Below are 15,594 nucleotides of genomic sequence, written 5' to 3' on the forward strand. Positions count from 1 at the left end.
ACGTCAACAGAAGCAATCTGACAAATAAGAAGTGTGAGTAGAGTGAAGAAAAAAAAAAGAAAAAAATCTAGAGAGAAAAAAAAAAGAAGCAAAAGAAAAGAAAAAAAAACCCAAAAAATAATCAAAAGAGAAAAAAAGAAGCAAAAAAAAAAAAGCAGAAAAAAAAAAAACAACAACATTATTTCACCTACTTTCTTTTGTCTTAAAGTGACAGTGTTAAATATATTGTTGGACTGAACTGAGTTTTATTTAAGAAAGTTTTTTTTTTTTTTCTGTGTCTGAACTTTTGATATTGTGCTATAAGAGTGTTAATTTGTTGTTTTGAGTGACAAATTAGTGAGTTGCTGTGGGTTTTTTTTTTTGTGCATTCGGGTGTATTTAAATCTTTTGAAGTGGGTATTTTTTTTAATTTATTTTTTTCATTTACCTTAATTTATGATTTGCTTTGTGATTACAGGAAACATAAGATATACACAACACATTCACTAACAGCATTAATTTGCACTTTACTACATTTTTCATATTTTTACATTTTCAAACACTACACACAGTGTATTGCACACTACATACACATTGTGTATTGCACAGACGAGAAAGTTGAAAGAAGTGGAAGAAAAATGCAGGGGCTCCATGAAACCACCCCTCATCGACCACCTCCTCGTCCCCAAGTACCACTAAGGCAGCCCTTTCAGGCCACCCCATGGTTACCAGTAAAGCAGGACAAAATCCAACAGTATGAAATAAGCATGCCCGTCGATGTGAGTATTGAAACTGTATCCCAGCCAAATGATAACCCCCAACAGTCTGTCCGCCCAAAGACAAGGCAGCTAGCTGCACATACGGAGAATCTGCCCACCGCGGCAGTGAGCTGGCACCAGTTGGGCACCTGCCCCAGCACTTTTGTGCAACATCAATCCTCGGCTCATAACCAAGGCCCAGATAACCCATTATATGGACTTCCAACCACCATGCACATGTCTTTAGTTAACCCACATCCATCTAATGTGCCGACTGTTTTGTCGCAAACTAACATGCATGACAATGTCACTACCATTCAGGCTTCACCAAACGTGGCCAACAAAATGCCAACTGACATGTCCCCTTCTCCAAACGACCCATACCTGCCCCCAACGTTGACTGTGCCGCCTAAAACTTACATTTCTACTTATCCAGGTATGAACCAGGCACCCAATATGTACACTTCTCCATATGACCTGCACTCTCCTGCTGCAATGGCTGTTTCACCCCAAACCAACTTGCCAGGTCATCCAACGGCCGCTCAGGTTCCTCCTCTTTTCTGTTGTGGTGTGCCAAATGCCATGTACTCAAAACCACCTGACACACCTGCACCTCCTGTCTTGTCAAGAACCAACTTTTTGCAGAAAACGGACTCTGTTCAAACACACAGAAATTCCAATGATCGACAGCGCACCTTACATTCGCATTGTGCTGTTGTGTCATCCTCCTCACCTTCTGTGTATGCTCCTATGACAGTGCCGGTGTCTCATGGTTCACATATGTATGCACAACAACCCATTTCAGTGCAAAGACCTCAGACTGCACCTCCGCATGTGGCTCATCAGCAAGTTGCATACATCCCTGCCTCTGGAATGACCACGCCACAGCCCAGCTTTACACAGACACATCAAGTTCGAAATGTGCAAGTGTTCAGCGGTGGTCCTGATTGCAGGATACTTATTGAAGACTGGATAAGAGATATGCAGTACCTCCTTGATGCTGGAGGAATGCCAGAAAATCTGTCCTTTGCTACTGTAGTGCGACATTTGAGTGGTGAAGCCAGGAGGCTAGTTCTGAATCTCCCTCCTAATGAGCAGACTGCCGGCAGAGCTTTTGAAGAACTACGAGCCGAGTATAGTGATATGCAGACATCCCTGGACCCATTAGCTGATTTCTATGAGCGATACCAGCGCCCGGGCGAATCAGTGTGTTCATACGCCATTGCTCTGGAGGCCACTTTACGTTCAGTAGAAGATGCTCAGTATGGAGGCCAGCCTTTTCCAGACCGGGACGGCAAACTGACTCGTCAGTTCATGAGAGGATTGAGTGACGAAGAGGTTTTTCACAGGATAGCACCGATGAAGCCTAGACTTCTAAGTTTTCGTGAACTTCAAACGGAACTTCGTAACCTTGCTTGGGAGACAAGGAAGTTTCAGACGCAGCCAAAGGCCAAAAAGACGTACGCACAAGCTCAGTTTACGACAGTGAGTGGTAACCAGAGTGGCGAAAAGCCGAGAACAGAAAAAGGAAATAGGCAGAACACAGATCTTACTGAACTCACAGCCATGGTGAAGAAACTGGTGAGCAGTCAAGAGGATCAGCTTAACAGATTGACGCAGCTGGAGGCTAAAGTTGGAGCATCACCACAGACTGTGTTTCCTCACACCCAGAGACCTCAAGAGAGTAGTGACACTGCAGTAAGGGGCATAGTGTGCTATCGTTGTGGAAAACCGGGACACATTGCACGTCTGTGTCGGACAGTGATGACTGATGAGGCAGCCCAAGCTGAAATTGGAGCAGAGTCCAGGCAGGATTTAAATGCTTAGGGCCTGTGGTTACCGGGGCAACCACAGGCATGCAACAGAGTCCCCAGCAACATGAAACGGGCAGGTCAAAACCAGCTGATACCCCATTGGTAGGTCCCTGTAATGAAGGGGTGGTTGGAGTAAATGGAGAAATGTGTAAAGCTCTCATTGACTCTGGCTCTCAGGTAACCACAATTACTGATGAGTTCTGGCGCCGACATCCTGTGTTAAGTTTTCAGGAATTGCAGCCATCAGACATCCCCATTGAAGGTGCCGCTGGTCAACCCGTATCTTATGTTGGTGTGCTTTGTATCAACCTTAAGTTTTTGGGAAGGGTCTACTCAAATGTTCCTGCTTTTGTTGTCCCTGTGACTGAGTACCGATCCAGTGTTCCATTGCTCATTGGGACTAATGTAATAAGGGTTTCCAGAAATGACCTTCAAGCGTCATATGGCAGAAAATATCTCGCCAAATTGAAGTTGACCAATCCTGAGTGGCACTCTGCAATGGTTGCTGTGAGTAAAAGTGAACCTGGTGGAGCTACGGGTAAAGTTGGTCAAGTACAGTATGCTGGTCACAGAATAAGGATACCAGCTGGTAAGGAGCAGGATGTTATTGGCAGAGTTATGGGTGGACCGAAGAGAGCACACTATACAGTTCTAGTGGAGAGCCAGTCCTCCAAAAGTGTTCCAGAAGGCCTTATGGTTGCCAGGCTGCTTGCTAATGTTGAAAAAGGTTGTGTTCCCATCCGGCTCTTAAATCTGTCTGGAAAGGATGTTATTGTCAACCCAAGGACCCTGCTTGCAGATGCTTTCCTGGTTCAAAATGTCGTTGAAGAGGAAGAAAAGTGCCAAATGCTGTGCCAAAACCAGTTCATGTGTCAGAGTCAGTGTGAGAATTCAGTGACAACGTCTTGTCAAAGTCAACAGCAGACAACCAGTGTTGAGTCTGTTGATGGTATAACATGTGGTGTTGATCTTAGTGCTGCAGCAGTAGAAGGTGAGGAGCAGTTGGCGTTGCTTCAGGATTTGCTGAGGAGAAATGCTGATGTCTTCTCCAAACACTCTATGGACTATGGACATACCACCACTGTGCAACATGAGATACCTCTTGTAGACTCAAAACCTTTCCGCCTACCTTATCGCAAAATACCCCCGTCTCAGTACCAGGAAGTGCGGAAGGCCATATCAGAGATGGAAGAAGCTGGAGTCATTCGGCCAAGCAAAAGCCCATATGCATCCCCCATCGTTGTTGTTTCTAAAAAAGATGGCTCCCTGAGGATCTGCGTGGACTACAGGAAACTGAATTCCTGCAGTACCAGAGACGCTTTTCCGCTACCAAGAATAGAGGAGGCATTGGAAGCACTGGGACAGGCAAGGTTCTTCTCGACTCTTGATCTTACATCTGGTTACTGGCAAGTTGCGGTGGCTGAACACGACAAGCTCAAAACTGCTTTCAGCACCCCCATGGGGTTATATGAGGCTAACAGAATGCCGTTTGGTCTGCAGAATGCCCCCTCAACCTTCCAAAGATTGATGACCTGCTGCTTTGGTGATCTGAACTTTGAGAGCCTCCTTATCTACCTTGACGACTTAATTATCTTCTCTAGGACTTTTGAAGAGCATCTTGAGCGGTTGGAAGTAGTGTTCAGCCGGCTCCGCAAACATGGTTTGAAGCTGAAGCCTCAAAAGTGTAGTCTACTGAGGAAAGAAGTTCAGTACCTGGGCCATGTGGTGTCTGCGGAGGGTATTCATACAGATCCTGAGAAGATAAGCAGAGTCAGAGACTGGAAGCGGCCGTCAAGTGTGAAGGAAGTGCTGGGGTTCGTTGGTTTTGCTGGGTACTACAGACGGTTCATCAAGGGATATGCAACATTGGCGGCACCTCTGTATAGACTTACCTCTGGAGACCCAAAGAAGAAGAAAAAAGGGGTAAAAGGAACTTCAGGAACTGTTAAACCGTTTGAGTGGACAGATGAATGTGAGAGAGCATTTGAAGCACTGAAAGAGAGACTGACTACAGCACCTGTTCTGGGCTACCCCGACTTCAGCTTACCATTTGTTCTGCAAACGGATGCTTCTGGTGAGGGTCTTGGGGCGGTCCTTGCTCAAGTTCAAGATGGTGTGGAAAAAGTAATTGCTTATGCAAGCCGAGGTTTGAGACCACCTGAAACCCGCTACCCTGCACATAAGTTAGAGTTTTTGGCTCTAAAGTGGGCTGTTACAGACAAGTTTTATGATCACCTTTATGGGCATAAGTTTTCTGTGCTGACTGACAACAACCCACTTAAATATGTGATGAGTACAGCGAAGTTGGACGCCACAGGTCAGCGTTGGGTGTCACAGCTTGCCATGTTTGACTTTGGCATTGAGTACAGGCAAGGGAAGTCCAACTCTAATGCCGACGCATTATCGAGGATGTCTAATCAAGAGGTCATAGAAACTCTTCAGTCCTGCCCACAGTGCATTTCCTCTACGCAGCAAGACCAGTCCTGTGGAGATGAGTCAGGGAGGAAGGAAGACGTTAGGGAGCAAGCGAAAAGAACTGTTGTACGCAAAGAGGGAGAGTTTCTGGGCCGGGTTGACGAGCTAGCCAATCCATTTGATGGAGCGGGTACTGATGTGCTGCCTGCAATGACAAAGCTGGAGATCAGAGGATGTCAAAAGGAGGACCCTGTCATTGGGCCAGTCCTACATTACAAGACACTAAACAAAAAGCCAAGACGTGGAGAAAGATTGGAAAAGGGGAAAGATGCACGACTTCTCTTAAAAGAGTGGAGGAGGCTGGTGGTCAAAGATGGAATTCTTTACAGGCAAGTTAAGGATGTTCAGGGACGGTCCACTGCTCAGCTGGTCTTGCCAGAGAAAATGCGACTCTTGGCTAAAACAAGTCTTCATGACGACTCTGGTCATTTGGGATTTGAGCGTACTTTTAATCTGTTCCGAGAACGATTCTTTTGGCCGAGAATGCAGTGTGAAATAAAGTCATGGTGTGAGCAATGTGAAAGATGTTGTCTGAGGAAAACTCCCACTGGAAATAGGGCTCCGCTGGTGAGCATTCACACTAATGCCCCTATAGAACTCATCTGCATGGATTTCCTTGTCCTGGAGAAGTCTAAGGGAGGAATAGAGAATGTCCTGGTTGTCACCGATCATTTCTCAAGATTCGCCCAGGCTTACCCCACAAAAGACCAGAAGGCTGTCACTGTGGCAAGGGTGCTGTGGAAGAATTTCTTCTGTCGATTTGGTTTCCCAGCAAGACTCCATGCAGATCAAGGCAGAAATTTTGAGAGTACAGTTGTGAAGGAGTTGTGTAAGCTGACTGGAATTACAAGGACTCATACTAGCCCCTACCATCCGCAGGGAAATGGGACCACAGAGAGATTTAACAGAACTCTTATGAATATGTTGGGCACTCTTGATCCTGATAAAAAACCCAGGTGGCATGAATACATTGACGCACTGACACATGCTTACAACTGCACTCAACATGATTCGACTGGTTTCTCCCCATACTTCTTGATGTATGGCAGACATCCACGACTGCCTTTTGATCTCATGTTTGGCCTGTCAACAGCAAAAGAGCCATGTGAGTACAGTGAATATGTCCAGACTCTGCGTGAGTGCTTGAACTATGCTTATGATGAGGCAGACCGAATGTCGAGGCATGCTAAGGATCTTCAGAAAAAGCACTATGACAAGAAAGCCAAAAGCCACATGTTCCAACCTGGTGACAGAGTGATGGTGAAAGTGTGTTATGTCGAGGGAAAACAGAAGCTGGCTGATAGGTGGGAACCACATCCATATGTTGTGGTGAAGAAACAGCCAGGAATTCCAGTGTATGTGGTTCGTCCAGAAGATGGTGACAGGGAAAGAGTCATCCACCGAAATCTTCTGTCCCAGTGCATGTTTTTCCCAGTGAGTTCCAAGTACCTTGCCCAAGAAGAGTCTGACATGGAGGAAGTGTCTGGAATGGACTCAAGTGTTTTCGAGGAAGAAGAGGAAGTAGTGGAGACAATTGAAAGTGGAGACAGTGTTACACAGTGTACAAGTGTGGAATGGCCAGATGTTGTAGACGAAGAGCATGGACAGGATGGAATTCAATTGAAAGAGACTGTGAGTGAAAAGGAGGAGAATGGGGAGTAGACGCCATTGGAAGTCTCCAATCCTGAGAGGCCAGAGAGGAGATATCCTGAGCGGAAAAGGCGCCCACCAAATAGACTCTCCTTGGAGATACATGTCCTCCAAAGCGAGATTGACAAGGAGAAGGTAGAGAGAGGAAGGAAAGTGTGGGAAAAGGCTAAAGCGAAGAAGCAGCTCTACTTTAGCAATGCCTATACACACACACACCCCACACAGACACTTCAAAGAGAATCTTAAGATTTAAACTGATTTAATTTTGTTTAGTGATGACTGGGACGGCATCATTTAAAGAGGGGGTGGATGTAGGGAAGATGTAATATGTTTCTCCCAGCCTTAGGGGGAGCACTGTGTTCTATGAGTGTTTCACTGTGTGAGTGAGCCCTTCTTCACATGGGTGGAGCTGTTGTTAATTCAGTTCTATTTTCCTTGTGAAAAGGTAAGATGTTCTCTGTTACATCTATTACATTTCTTTAATTATATTGGCCATCCATGTTATTTGTACATATAAATATATATGAATAAATATATTGCTGTTAAAGATGTTAACTAACATATTTGCACAGTTATTTGCGACGGATGGTTTTGTATTTCTGATATTATTTAATGGGTTTTACCTTCCATGTGATGGGGTATATTTTTCTGTATATTGTATTGTGTTTAACATTTATCTGAGTATTTTGGGTTATAGTCTTTGTATTTTGGATGCATGTGACATTTAACATTAATTGTCATATGTGGAAAGTTATTTTTCCAGTCTTTGAGAACCCCTGTTATTGAAGGCTTAATATAACTGCTGCTAGAACTGTATTGTATTGTTTTGTGATATTGTATGCATTTTTATTTTTGATATTAGTAACTAACAGTTCTATTTTCCTTGTGAAAAGTGGCTGATGCAGAAGAGCCCAATAAATAAGCTTCACTGCTGTGACGACAACGATATTTGTGTCCTCCTCATTCAACCATCATCCAAACACAACGCAGAGACATTTGGGGGAGCACACAGACGAAGAGGGTTACAATAACATTTAGGAAGTAATTGTTTTTTCTCATTTGAGAAAACAACTGCTCCGCACACTGAGAATTAACTCTTCCAGCCAACTCAGGCACAAGCTGTATTTTACGAAGTTTATCACGGGGATCCTTTGTGTTGTTTTCATGGAATCTGTCAGAAAGTACATAGTGATCAGATGAGCCAGTTAATGGATGCCCATTCACATCAGCAGGCATTTTCTTCTCTTTGAGCCATTCCAATGAAATCTTAAGTCTTCCCTCTTCTGCTGCTGCAATATTGGCATCATTTGGCTCCAAAAGCCGACCCTCGTGTGGGCTGAAGGGAATCATGTTTGGATTGCGGAGATTTGCATGAGTGGAAAGTCCTCTTGCAAAGTCATAAATGGATATGTTGGGAAGGTGTTTCCAGGACAGCAACATGTCAGCGAAGTCCCTTGGACTTTCAGCTCTTACCAGGACTTTAATGCTGTTAACGACACCGCAGGGGCACATAACAACTGCCCAGCCACCTAAGTGATAGATTGTTTCAAATTAATGATTGCAGCACTTAAAGTAATAAAATAAGTAAAACAAATTAAGAAATGTGTGTTTTCTATTATAAATTAAGATATATCTGTGCATACAAACCTGATGCACCCCAAACCTTTTGAAAAAATTTGTCATATGATGATCTGTTTTGCATTTCACTCCTCAGTCTCATTATGAGGTCCATCTTTGATCCCTTGTTATCTAACCCACATGATGCACATAACTGTCGGACAGCAGCCACCTATGAATTAAAACAACAAAAAAACTCAGAATTTATTAGAAATAAACAATGACAATAGAATACTGTTACAAAAAGGTAAACAAAACAACACTACACCTTCAGTGACATCAGCTCATCAATAAGCCTTTCCTCAGTTACTGGAACTTCAGATGCAGGATTAGGATTTGATGAATGTACTTTCTCCCATTCTGTATTCAAGACAGAGCCAGACTTCCTAGTATTCGGTCCAATCCAGGGCGCCCAAAGGTGATAACTTGGTTTGACTGCAAAAGGATTGGGGTTTCCAGCTGCAAAAACAAAACAAAACAAAACAAAAAAACAAGTCATAATGTTGTTGCCAGTGATAACTCCACTTTTATTTCTAAAGTTTAACAACAAAATAAAGTTATACATAAATATAAATTAATTAATATGTAATAATAGATCATGTCATGGGGTACACTCATAGCAGGTGTTTCTGGGATGTTTTTTCTAATTTGTGTGTGTGCATGTTGCATCCATGTGTAATGTCTCCCAGTGTAAAAGTTTAGGCATAATACCAGATAAAACAAATACCTGTGTCTGTGTTGTACTTTGATCCAAATGAATAAAATAACTTACTCTCCACAAGACCTCTTGCAATAATCTCCAATCGCAGTGAATTCCAAAAAGCCTCCACATCCACCTGTCCATCAAAGTTTGCTGGTGGTTCTTCTATTTCACTGACTAACAAAATAAAATTACAAATACAGTGCCAAGTCAAAACTTATAAAACATCACTATTTTTAATGATTTGAAGGAAGTCCCTTATGATCATCAAGTCTGCATTTATTGGAGCAGAAATTCCAATTTAAAATTATGGCATTCTATTTTAATATACCATCAAAAATGATTTCGGTGTCAGTCATTTATTTTTATTTCATTATTATTTCAGTGTTAGTCATCAGTGTCACATGATCTAAATGTAATTTATTATGACAGAATGGGAAATATTTTTTATAACCTGTAATACTTTTTCAGGATTATTTGAATAAAAGATGAATAAAAGACAGCTCAACTCAAAACTTCAATTGATGATTGATTCTAATAAGTTACATGCAAGTCAGGATATTTCAAATTCTAATTAGATCTGTATCATACCTGGCATGCTAAAAGCTGCTTTTCGATGAGCATCCATGATAACAACAGAGGGATGGAATCCACACTTTAAGCAGGAAAACTGGTAGTTGTGATCAGTTAATGCTTCAAAGTGCAAATAAGCACAAAGCACCGTTTTACTTGGGTAAGCCACTCCATTGGATATGGAAAGTGCTTTACAGACTCTTTCAACAGCGGTGTGAGACTAAAGAGAAAAAATTAGGTATTGACATTGTTGTGACAATAACATTAAATACTGTAAAGCAGGGGTGTCCAATCCTGCTCCTGAACGGCCACTGTCCTGCAGAGTTTAGCTCCAAACCTAATTAATAAAGTCTGGTCCAGCTGATCAGGTTCTTACTAGGAATACAAAGCACTTCCTGGCAAGTGTGTTAAGAAAAGTTGGAGCTAAACTGCAGGACAGCAGCCCTTCAGGACTGAGTTTGGACAACCTGCAATAAATAAAGCAATCCACAATACCTGCAAAAAACTCCAAAGCATAAGACAAAATTTCAAACTGAGTATGATGTGGTCATCATAGTTATGCACACCAGTACTCCATTCTTGATAGCGATATGCAAGTCCACACACTGGGCATGTCTTGCAATAGGTTTCAACACCTAAAAACAAAAACAAACAAAATAAGCAGCTAATCTTAACACACATTATTGAAGTAAGAATTTACTACTAACAAATAAATACCAACCTTCAATTATTCCAACTGTTGTGACAATTTTAGCTTTATTAGAGATGAGCAAAGGATCACTAAGGGGTTCCGAACACGATGAACAGTGCATTTCATCTGGAACCAAAATTTTTGGGAATTCCTTTTCATCTAAATTGGTTGCTGAGATGGGTAAGGAAGAAGGTATTGTTTTCTTTGTAAAGATATACTGCACCATTTTCTTGAGGTCCTAATTTTTTGGAGGGTACAAAATGTTCTCAGTATAGTCTTTTTCTGAATCAGAAAGTCCATTGCCAGTGGACACAGGAGTCTTACAGGTCAATTCCACCTCTGTGCTCTTCACTCTTTGGAACATTTTTCTGTTGGTTTGGAAAAGATACCATTTGCACACAGTCTTGTGTATATAGGAGCGTCTTGGCCGAGTACAAGGGCAATGCCATGTGTTGTTTTTTGCATTATAAACAACCATGATTCTTCCCAATCGGTTATAGAATGAAACTTTTGGCTCAAAAACTGACACATAGTGCATATAGGATGGACCACCAAGAGTCACATAGGATGCAAAACACACATTTTGTTCTTCAGCTTTTTTCTGAGCATTTAAGCACTGTCTTTTGCGTTCCTCTGAAAACCATTTGTCCTGTACCATTTCTCTTAAAGCCTCTTCATGCAGGACAACATTTCCAGCATCAGATCTGCAGTAATCCACTGATTTTAAGTGTGTACACTGACAAGATCGCATTCCACTTCTTTTTTTAAAATCCATTACAGAATTGCAGGCATCAAATTCACAAGTCACCTTGTGTGAAATGCCCCATGTTTTTTTGATAACATGAATGGGTATACAAGGGCCTTTAGACGATTTTGCAACAGCAAAAACTGCATTTTTTGGGTCAATACACTGACTTTGAAGGTGAGACTGTGCAGTGATATCAGGTTCAATATTCAAGTGTGCCCTTTGTATATGTTTCTTGAGTTTTTTTTTTAAAACGCACAGATTACAGTGGGGACAACATAATCTTTGCCCCTGTTTTCTACGAACATATTTCAAGCGGGTTTTATCGGTGGCATCACAAAGAGATGCAAAAGACACAGTTTTGGTCACTTGCGGAGCGGTGTCGTCACTTTGAGCAGGAAAACTAACTGACTGGACCATCTTTGGAGCTGTGTCACTACTGGGAGGAGACAAAGATGCACACTGGACCAGTTTCGGAGCTGTGTCACTACTGGGAGGAGACAAAGACGCACACTGGACCATCTTTGGAGCTGTGTCACTACTGGGAGGAGACAAAGATGCACACTGGACCATCTTTAGAGCTGTGTCACTACTGGGAGGAGACAAAGATGCACACTGGACCAGTTTCGGAGCTGTGTCACTACTGGGAGGAGACAAAGACGCACACTGGACCATCTTTGGAGCTGTGTCACTACTGGGAGGAGACAAAGACGCACACTGGACCATCTTTGGAGCTGTGTCACTACTGGGAGGAGACAAAGACGCACACTGGACCATCTTTGGAGCTGTGTCACTACTGGGAGGAGACAAAGATGCACACTGGACCATCTTTGGAGCTGTGTCACTACTGGGAGGAGACAAAGATGCACACTGGACCAGTTTCGGAGCTGTGTCACTACTGGGAGGAGACAAAGACGCACACTGGACCATCTTTGGAGCTGTGTCACTACTGGGAGGAGACAAAGATGCACACTGGACCATCTTTGGAGCTGTGTCACTACTGGGAGGAGACAAAGACGCACACTGGACCATCTTTGCAGCTGTGTCACTACTGGGAGGAGACAAAGACGCACACTGGACCGGTTTTGGAGCTGTGTCACTACTGGGAGGAGACAAAGACGCACACTGGACCGGTTTTGGAGCTGTGTCACTACTGGGAGGAGACAAAGACGCACACTGGACCATGTTTGGAGCTGTGTCACTACTCTGAGGAGACAAAGACGCACACTGGACCAGTTTCGGAGCTGTGTCACTACTGAGAGGAGACAAAGACGCACACTAGACCATCTCTGGAGCTGTGTCACTACTGGGAGGAGACAAAGACACACACTGGACCATCTTTGCAGCTGTCTCACTACTGGGAGGAGACAAAGACGCACACTGGACCGGTTTTGGAGCTGTGTCACTACTGGGAGGAGACAAAGACGCACACTGGACCATCTTTGCAGCTGTCTCACTACTGTGAGGAGACAAAGACGCACACTGGACCGGTTTTGGAGCGGTGTCACTACTCTGAGGAGACAAAGACGCACACTGGACCGGTTTTGGAGATGTGTCACTACTGGGAGGAGACAAAGACGCACACTGGACCATGTTTGGAGCTGTGTCACTACTGGGAGGAGACAAAGACGCACACTGGACCGGTTTTGGAGCTTTGTCACTACTGGGAGGAGACAAAGACGCACACTGGACCATGTTTGGAGCTGTGTCACTACTCTGAGGAGACAAAGACGCACACTGGACCGGTTTTGGAGATGTGTCACTACTGGGAGGAGACAAAGACGCACACTGGACCGGTTTTGGAGATGTGTCACTACTGGGAGGAGACAAAGACGCACACTGGACCGGTTTTGGAGATGTGTCACTACTCTGATGAGACAAAGGCACCATCTGTTTGACTACTTTGCACATTTTTATGTGCTTTATAAAATCTGACTTTTTAATTAGGGTTTTTGAGCAGTGGAAGCAGTGAAAGTGCTTGGTTTGTCTGCATTCCAAGTGGCAGTCAAAGATGATCAAATCTAAAAGAATCATAAACATCAAACACAATTTAAAATAGGAAAATTCATATATAAAGCAAAACATGTTTGTCATAAGTTACCAATTATGATACGTTCACATCAACATTCACGTTATTATCTATAACCTTAACAAGTTATAACAGGCATGCATATCACAACTGAACTCATACTTACGTTCATGGCGAACCGCGCGAAGTCTGTGGCTTTGCAAATGACTGTGTATGTTGTGATATTCACATGGTCTAAAAACACTGAGAGCACAGAACGGACATCGATATAAATCGCCAACTCTGATGTCTTCGATGCATATGGACTCATTAATTCTTCTCACTGTAACATGTGTCTGTCAACAACAATTAAATAATTACCCAACTTGAAAGATGTAAAGCAAAGAGAACCACAAAATATATCGCACATGTATTACCCCCGCCATCTTCTTTCCGTCTAAAGGAAATGAAGATTTTTTTTAGCTAAAGGGAATGACGTATAACTATGGTTACTGCTGATTGGCCAACGCAGTTGCCAGGAGGAAACTCCTTTGACCAATGAGAAACCTCTTGCCATGCCCCTACCTCTCTCCACGCCCATTACTCCAAGCTGCAGCTACCCCTGTCTCCTTTCAGGGCTTGGGCCCTAATAAATAATCCTAACGAAAACAATAGGGCCTTCGCCCTTTCAGGGCTTGGGCCCTAATAATCCTTACGAAAACAATAGGGCCTTCGCCCTTTCAGGGCTTGGGCCCTAATAATCCTAACGAAAACAATAGGGCCTTCGCCCTTTCAGGGCTTGGGCCCTAATAATAATAATAATCCTAACGAAAACAATAGGGCCTTCGCCCTTTCAGGGCTTGGGCCCTAATAATAATCCTAACGAAAACAATAGGGCCTTCGCCCTTTCAGGGCTTGGGCCCTAATAATAATCCTAACGAAAACAATAGGGCCTTCGCCCTTTCAGGGCTTGGGCCCTAATAATCCTAACGAAAACAATAGGGCCTTCGCCCCTTCAGGGCTTGGGCCCTAATAATCCTACCGGAAACAATAGGGCCTTCGCCCTTTGGGCTTGGGCCCTAAATATAGCTGCGAGCAGAGATTACGGGCCCAAGCCGGTGGCACCGCCACCCCGGTGCCTTTAGTTACCTAAAGGCACCGGGGTGGCGGTCCCGCCGGCTTTGGCCCTTCATCGCTGCTCACAGCTATATTTATATATATATACACTGCTCAAAAAAATAAAGGGAACACTTTTTAATCAGAGAATATCATCAAGTCAGTTAAACTTCTGGGATATTGATCTGGTCAGTTAAGTAACAGAGGGGGTTGGTAATCAGATTCAGCTGCTTTAGTGTTAATGAAATTAACAGCAGGTCCACTAGATGGGCAACAGTGAGACAACCCCCAAAACAGGAATGGTTTTACAGGTGGAGGCCACTGACATTTTTTCCCTCTTCATCTTTTCGGACTGTTTTTCACCAGTTTTGCATTTGGCTAGGGTCAGTGTCACTACTGGTAGCATGAGACGATACCTGGACCCTACAGAGGTTGCGCAGGCAGTCCAGCTCCTTCAGGATGGCTCATCAATACGTGCCATTGCCAGAAGGTTTGCTGTGTCTCCCAGCACAGTCTCAAGAGCATGGAGGAGATTCCAGGAAGACAGACAGCTACTCTAGGAGAGCTGGACAGGGCCGTAGAAGGTCCTTAACCCATCAGCAGGACCGGTATCTGCTCCTTTGTGCGAGGAGGAACATGATGAGCACTGCCAGAGCCCTACAAAATGACCTCCAGCAGGCCACTGGTGTGAATGTCTCTGACCAAACAATCAGAAACATACTTCATGAGGGTGGCCTGAGGGCCCGACGTCTTCTAGTGGGCCCCGTGCTCACTGCCCAGCACCAGAGAGCTCGATTGGCATTTCCCATTGAACATCAGAATTGGCAGGTCCGCCACTGGTGCCCTGTGGTTTTCACAAATGAGAGCAGGTTCACCCTGAGCATGTGACAGACAAGAAAGAGTCTGGAGAAGCCGTGGAGAATGTTATGCTGCCTGTAACATCGTTCAGCATGACCGGTTTGGTGGTGGGTCAGTGATGGTCTGGGGAGGCATATCCATGGAGGGACGCACAGACCTCTGCAGGCTAGACAATGGCACCCTGACTGCCATTAGGTATTGGGATGAAATCCTTGGATCCATTGTCAGACCCTATGCTGGTGCAGTGGGTCCTGGGTTCCTCCTGGTGCACAACAATGCCCGGCCTCATGTGGCGAGAGCATGCAGGCAGTTCCTGGAGGATGAAGGAATGATACCATTGAAGGGCCACCACGCTCACCTGACCTACATCCAATAGAACACCTCTCGAACATTGTGTTTCGGTCCATCTGACATCACCTCGTTGCACCTCAGACTGTCCAGGAGCTCAGTGATGCGCTGGTCCAGATCTGGGAGGAAATACCCCAGGACACCATCCGTCGTCTCATTAGGAGTATGCCCCGACGTTGTCAGGCATGCATACAAGCACGTGGGGGCCATACAAACTACTGAGTACCATTTTGAGTTGCTGCAATGAAATTTCAGCAAAATT

General features: G+C 44.1%; 1 protein-coding gene across 1 annotated transcript; it reads right to left on the reverse strand.

The window, feature by feature from the left end:
* Nucleotides 1–7,636: 7,636 nt before the first annotated feature.
* LOC311301645 (HMG domain-containing protein 3-like) lies at nucleotides 7,637–11,563 on the reverse strand (the record flags this gene model as incomplete). The annotated part of the gene is made up of 7 exons (XM_084426922.1): nucleotides 10,288–11,563; nucleotides 10,062–10,201; nucleotides 9,585–9,786; nucleotides 9,066–9,170; nucleotides 8,562–8,752; nucleotides 8,324–8,465; nucleotides 7,637–8,205 (listed from the first exon to the last, which is right to left on the reverse strand). Exons 1-7 carry the CDS (start codon nucleotides 10,481–10,483, stop codon nucleotides 7,637–7,639), a joined length of 1,545 nt encoding a protein of 514 aa, XP_084283048.1. The 5' UTR covers nucleotides 10,484–11,563.
* Between the last annotated feature and the right edge of the window lie 4,031 nt (nucleotides 11,564–15,594).

This window comes from Rutilus rutilus (assembly GCF_951802725.1).
Source record: "Rutilus rutilus genome assembly, chromosome: 12".
In the NCBI taxonomy this organism is placed as follows: Eukaryota; Metazoa; Chordata; class Actinopteri; order Cypriniformes; family Leuciscidae; genus Rutilus; species Rutilus rutilus.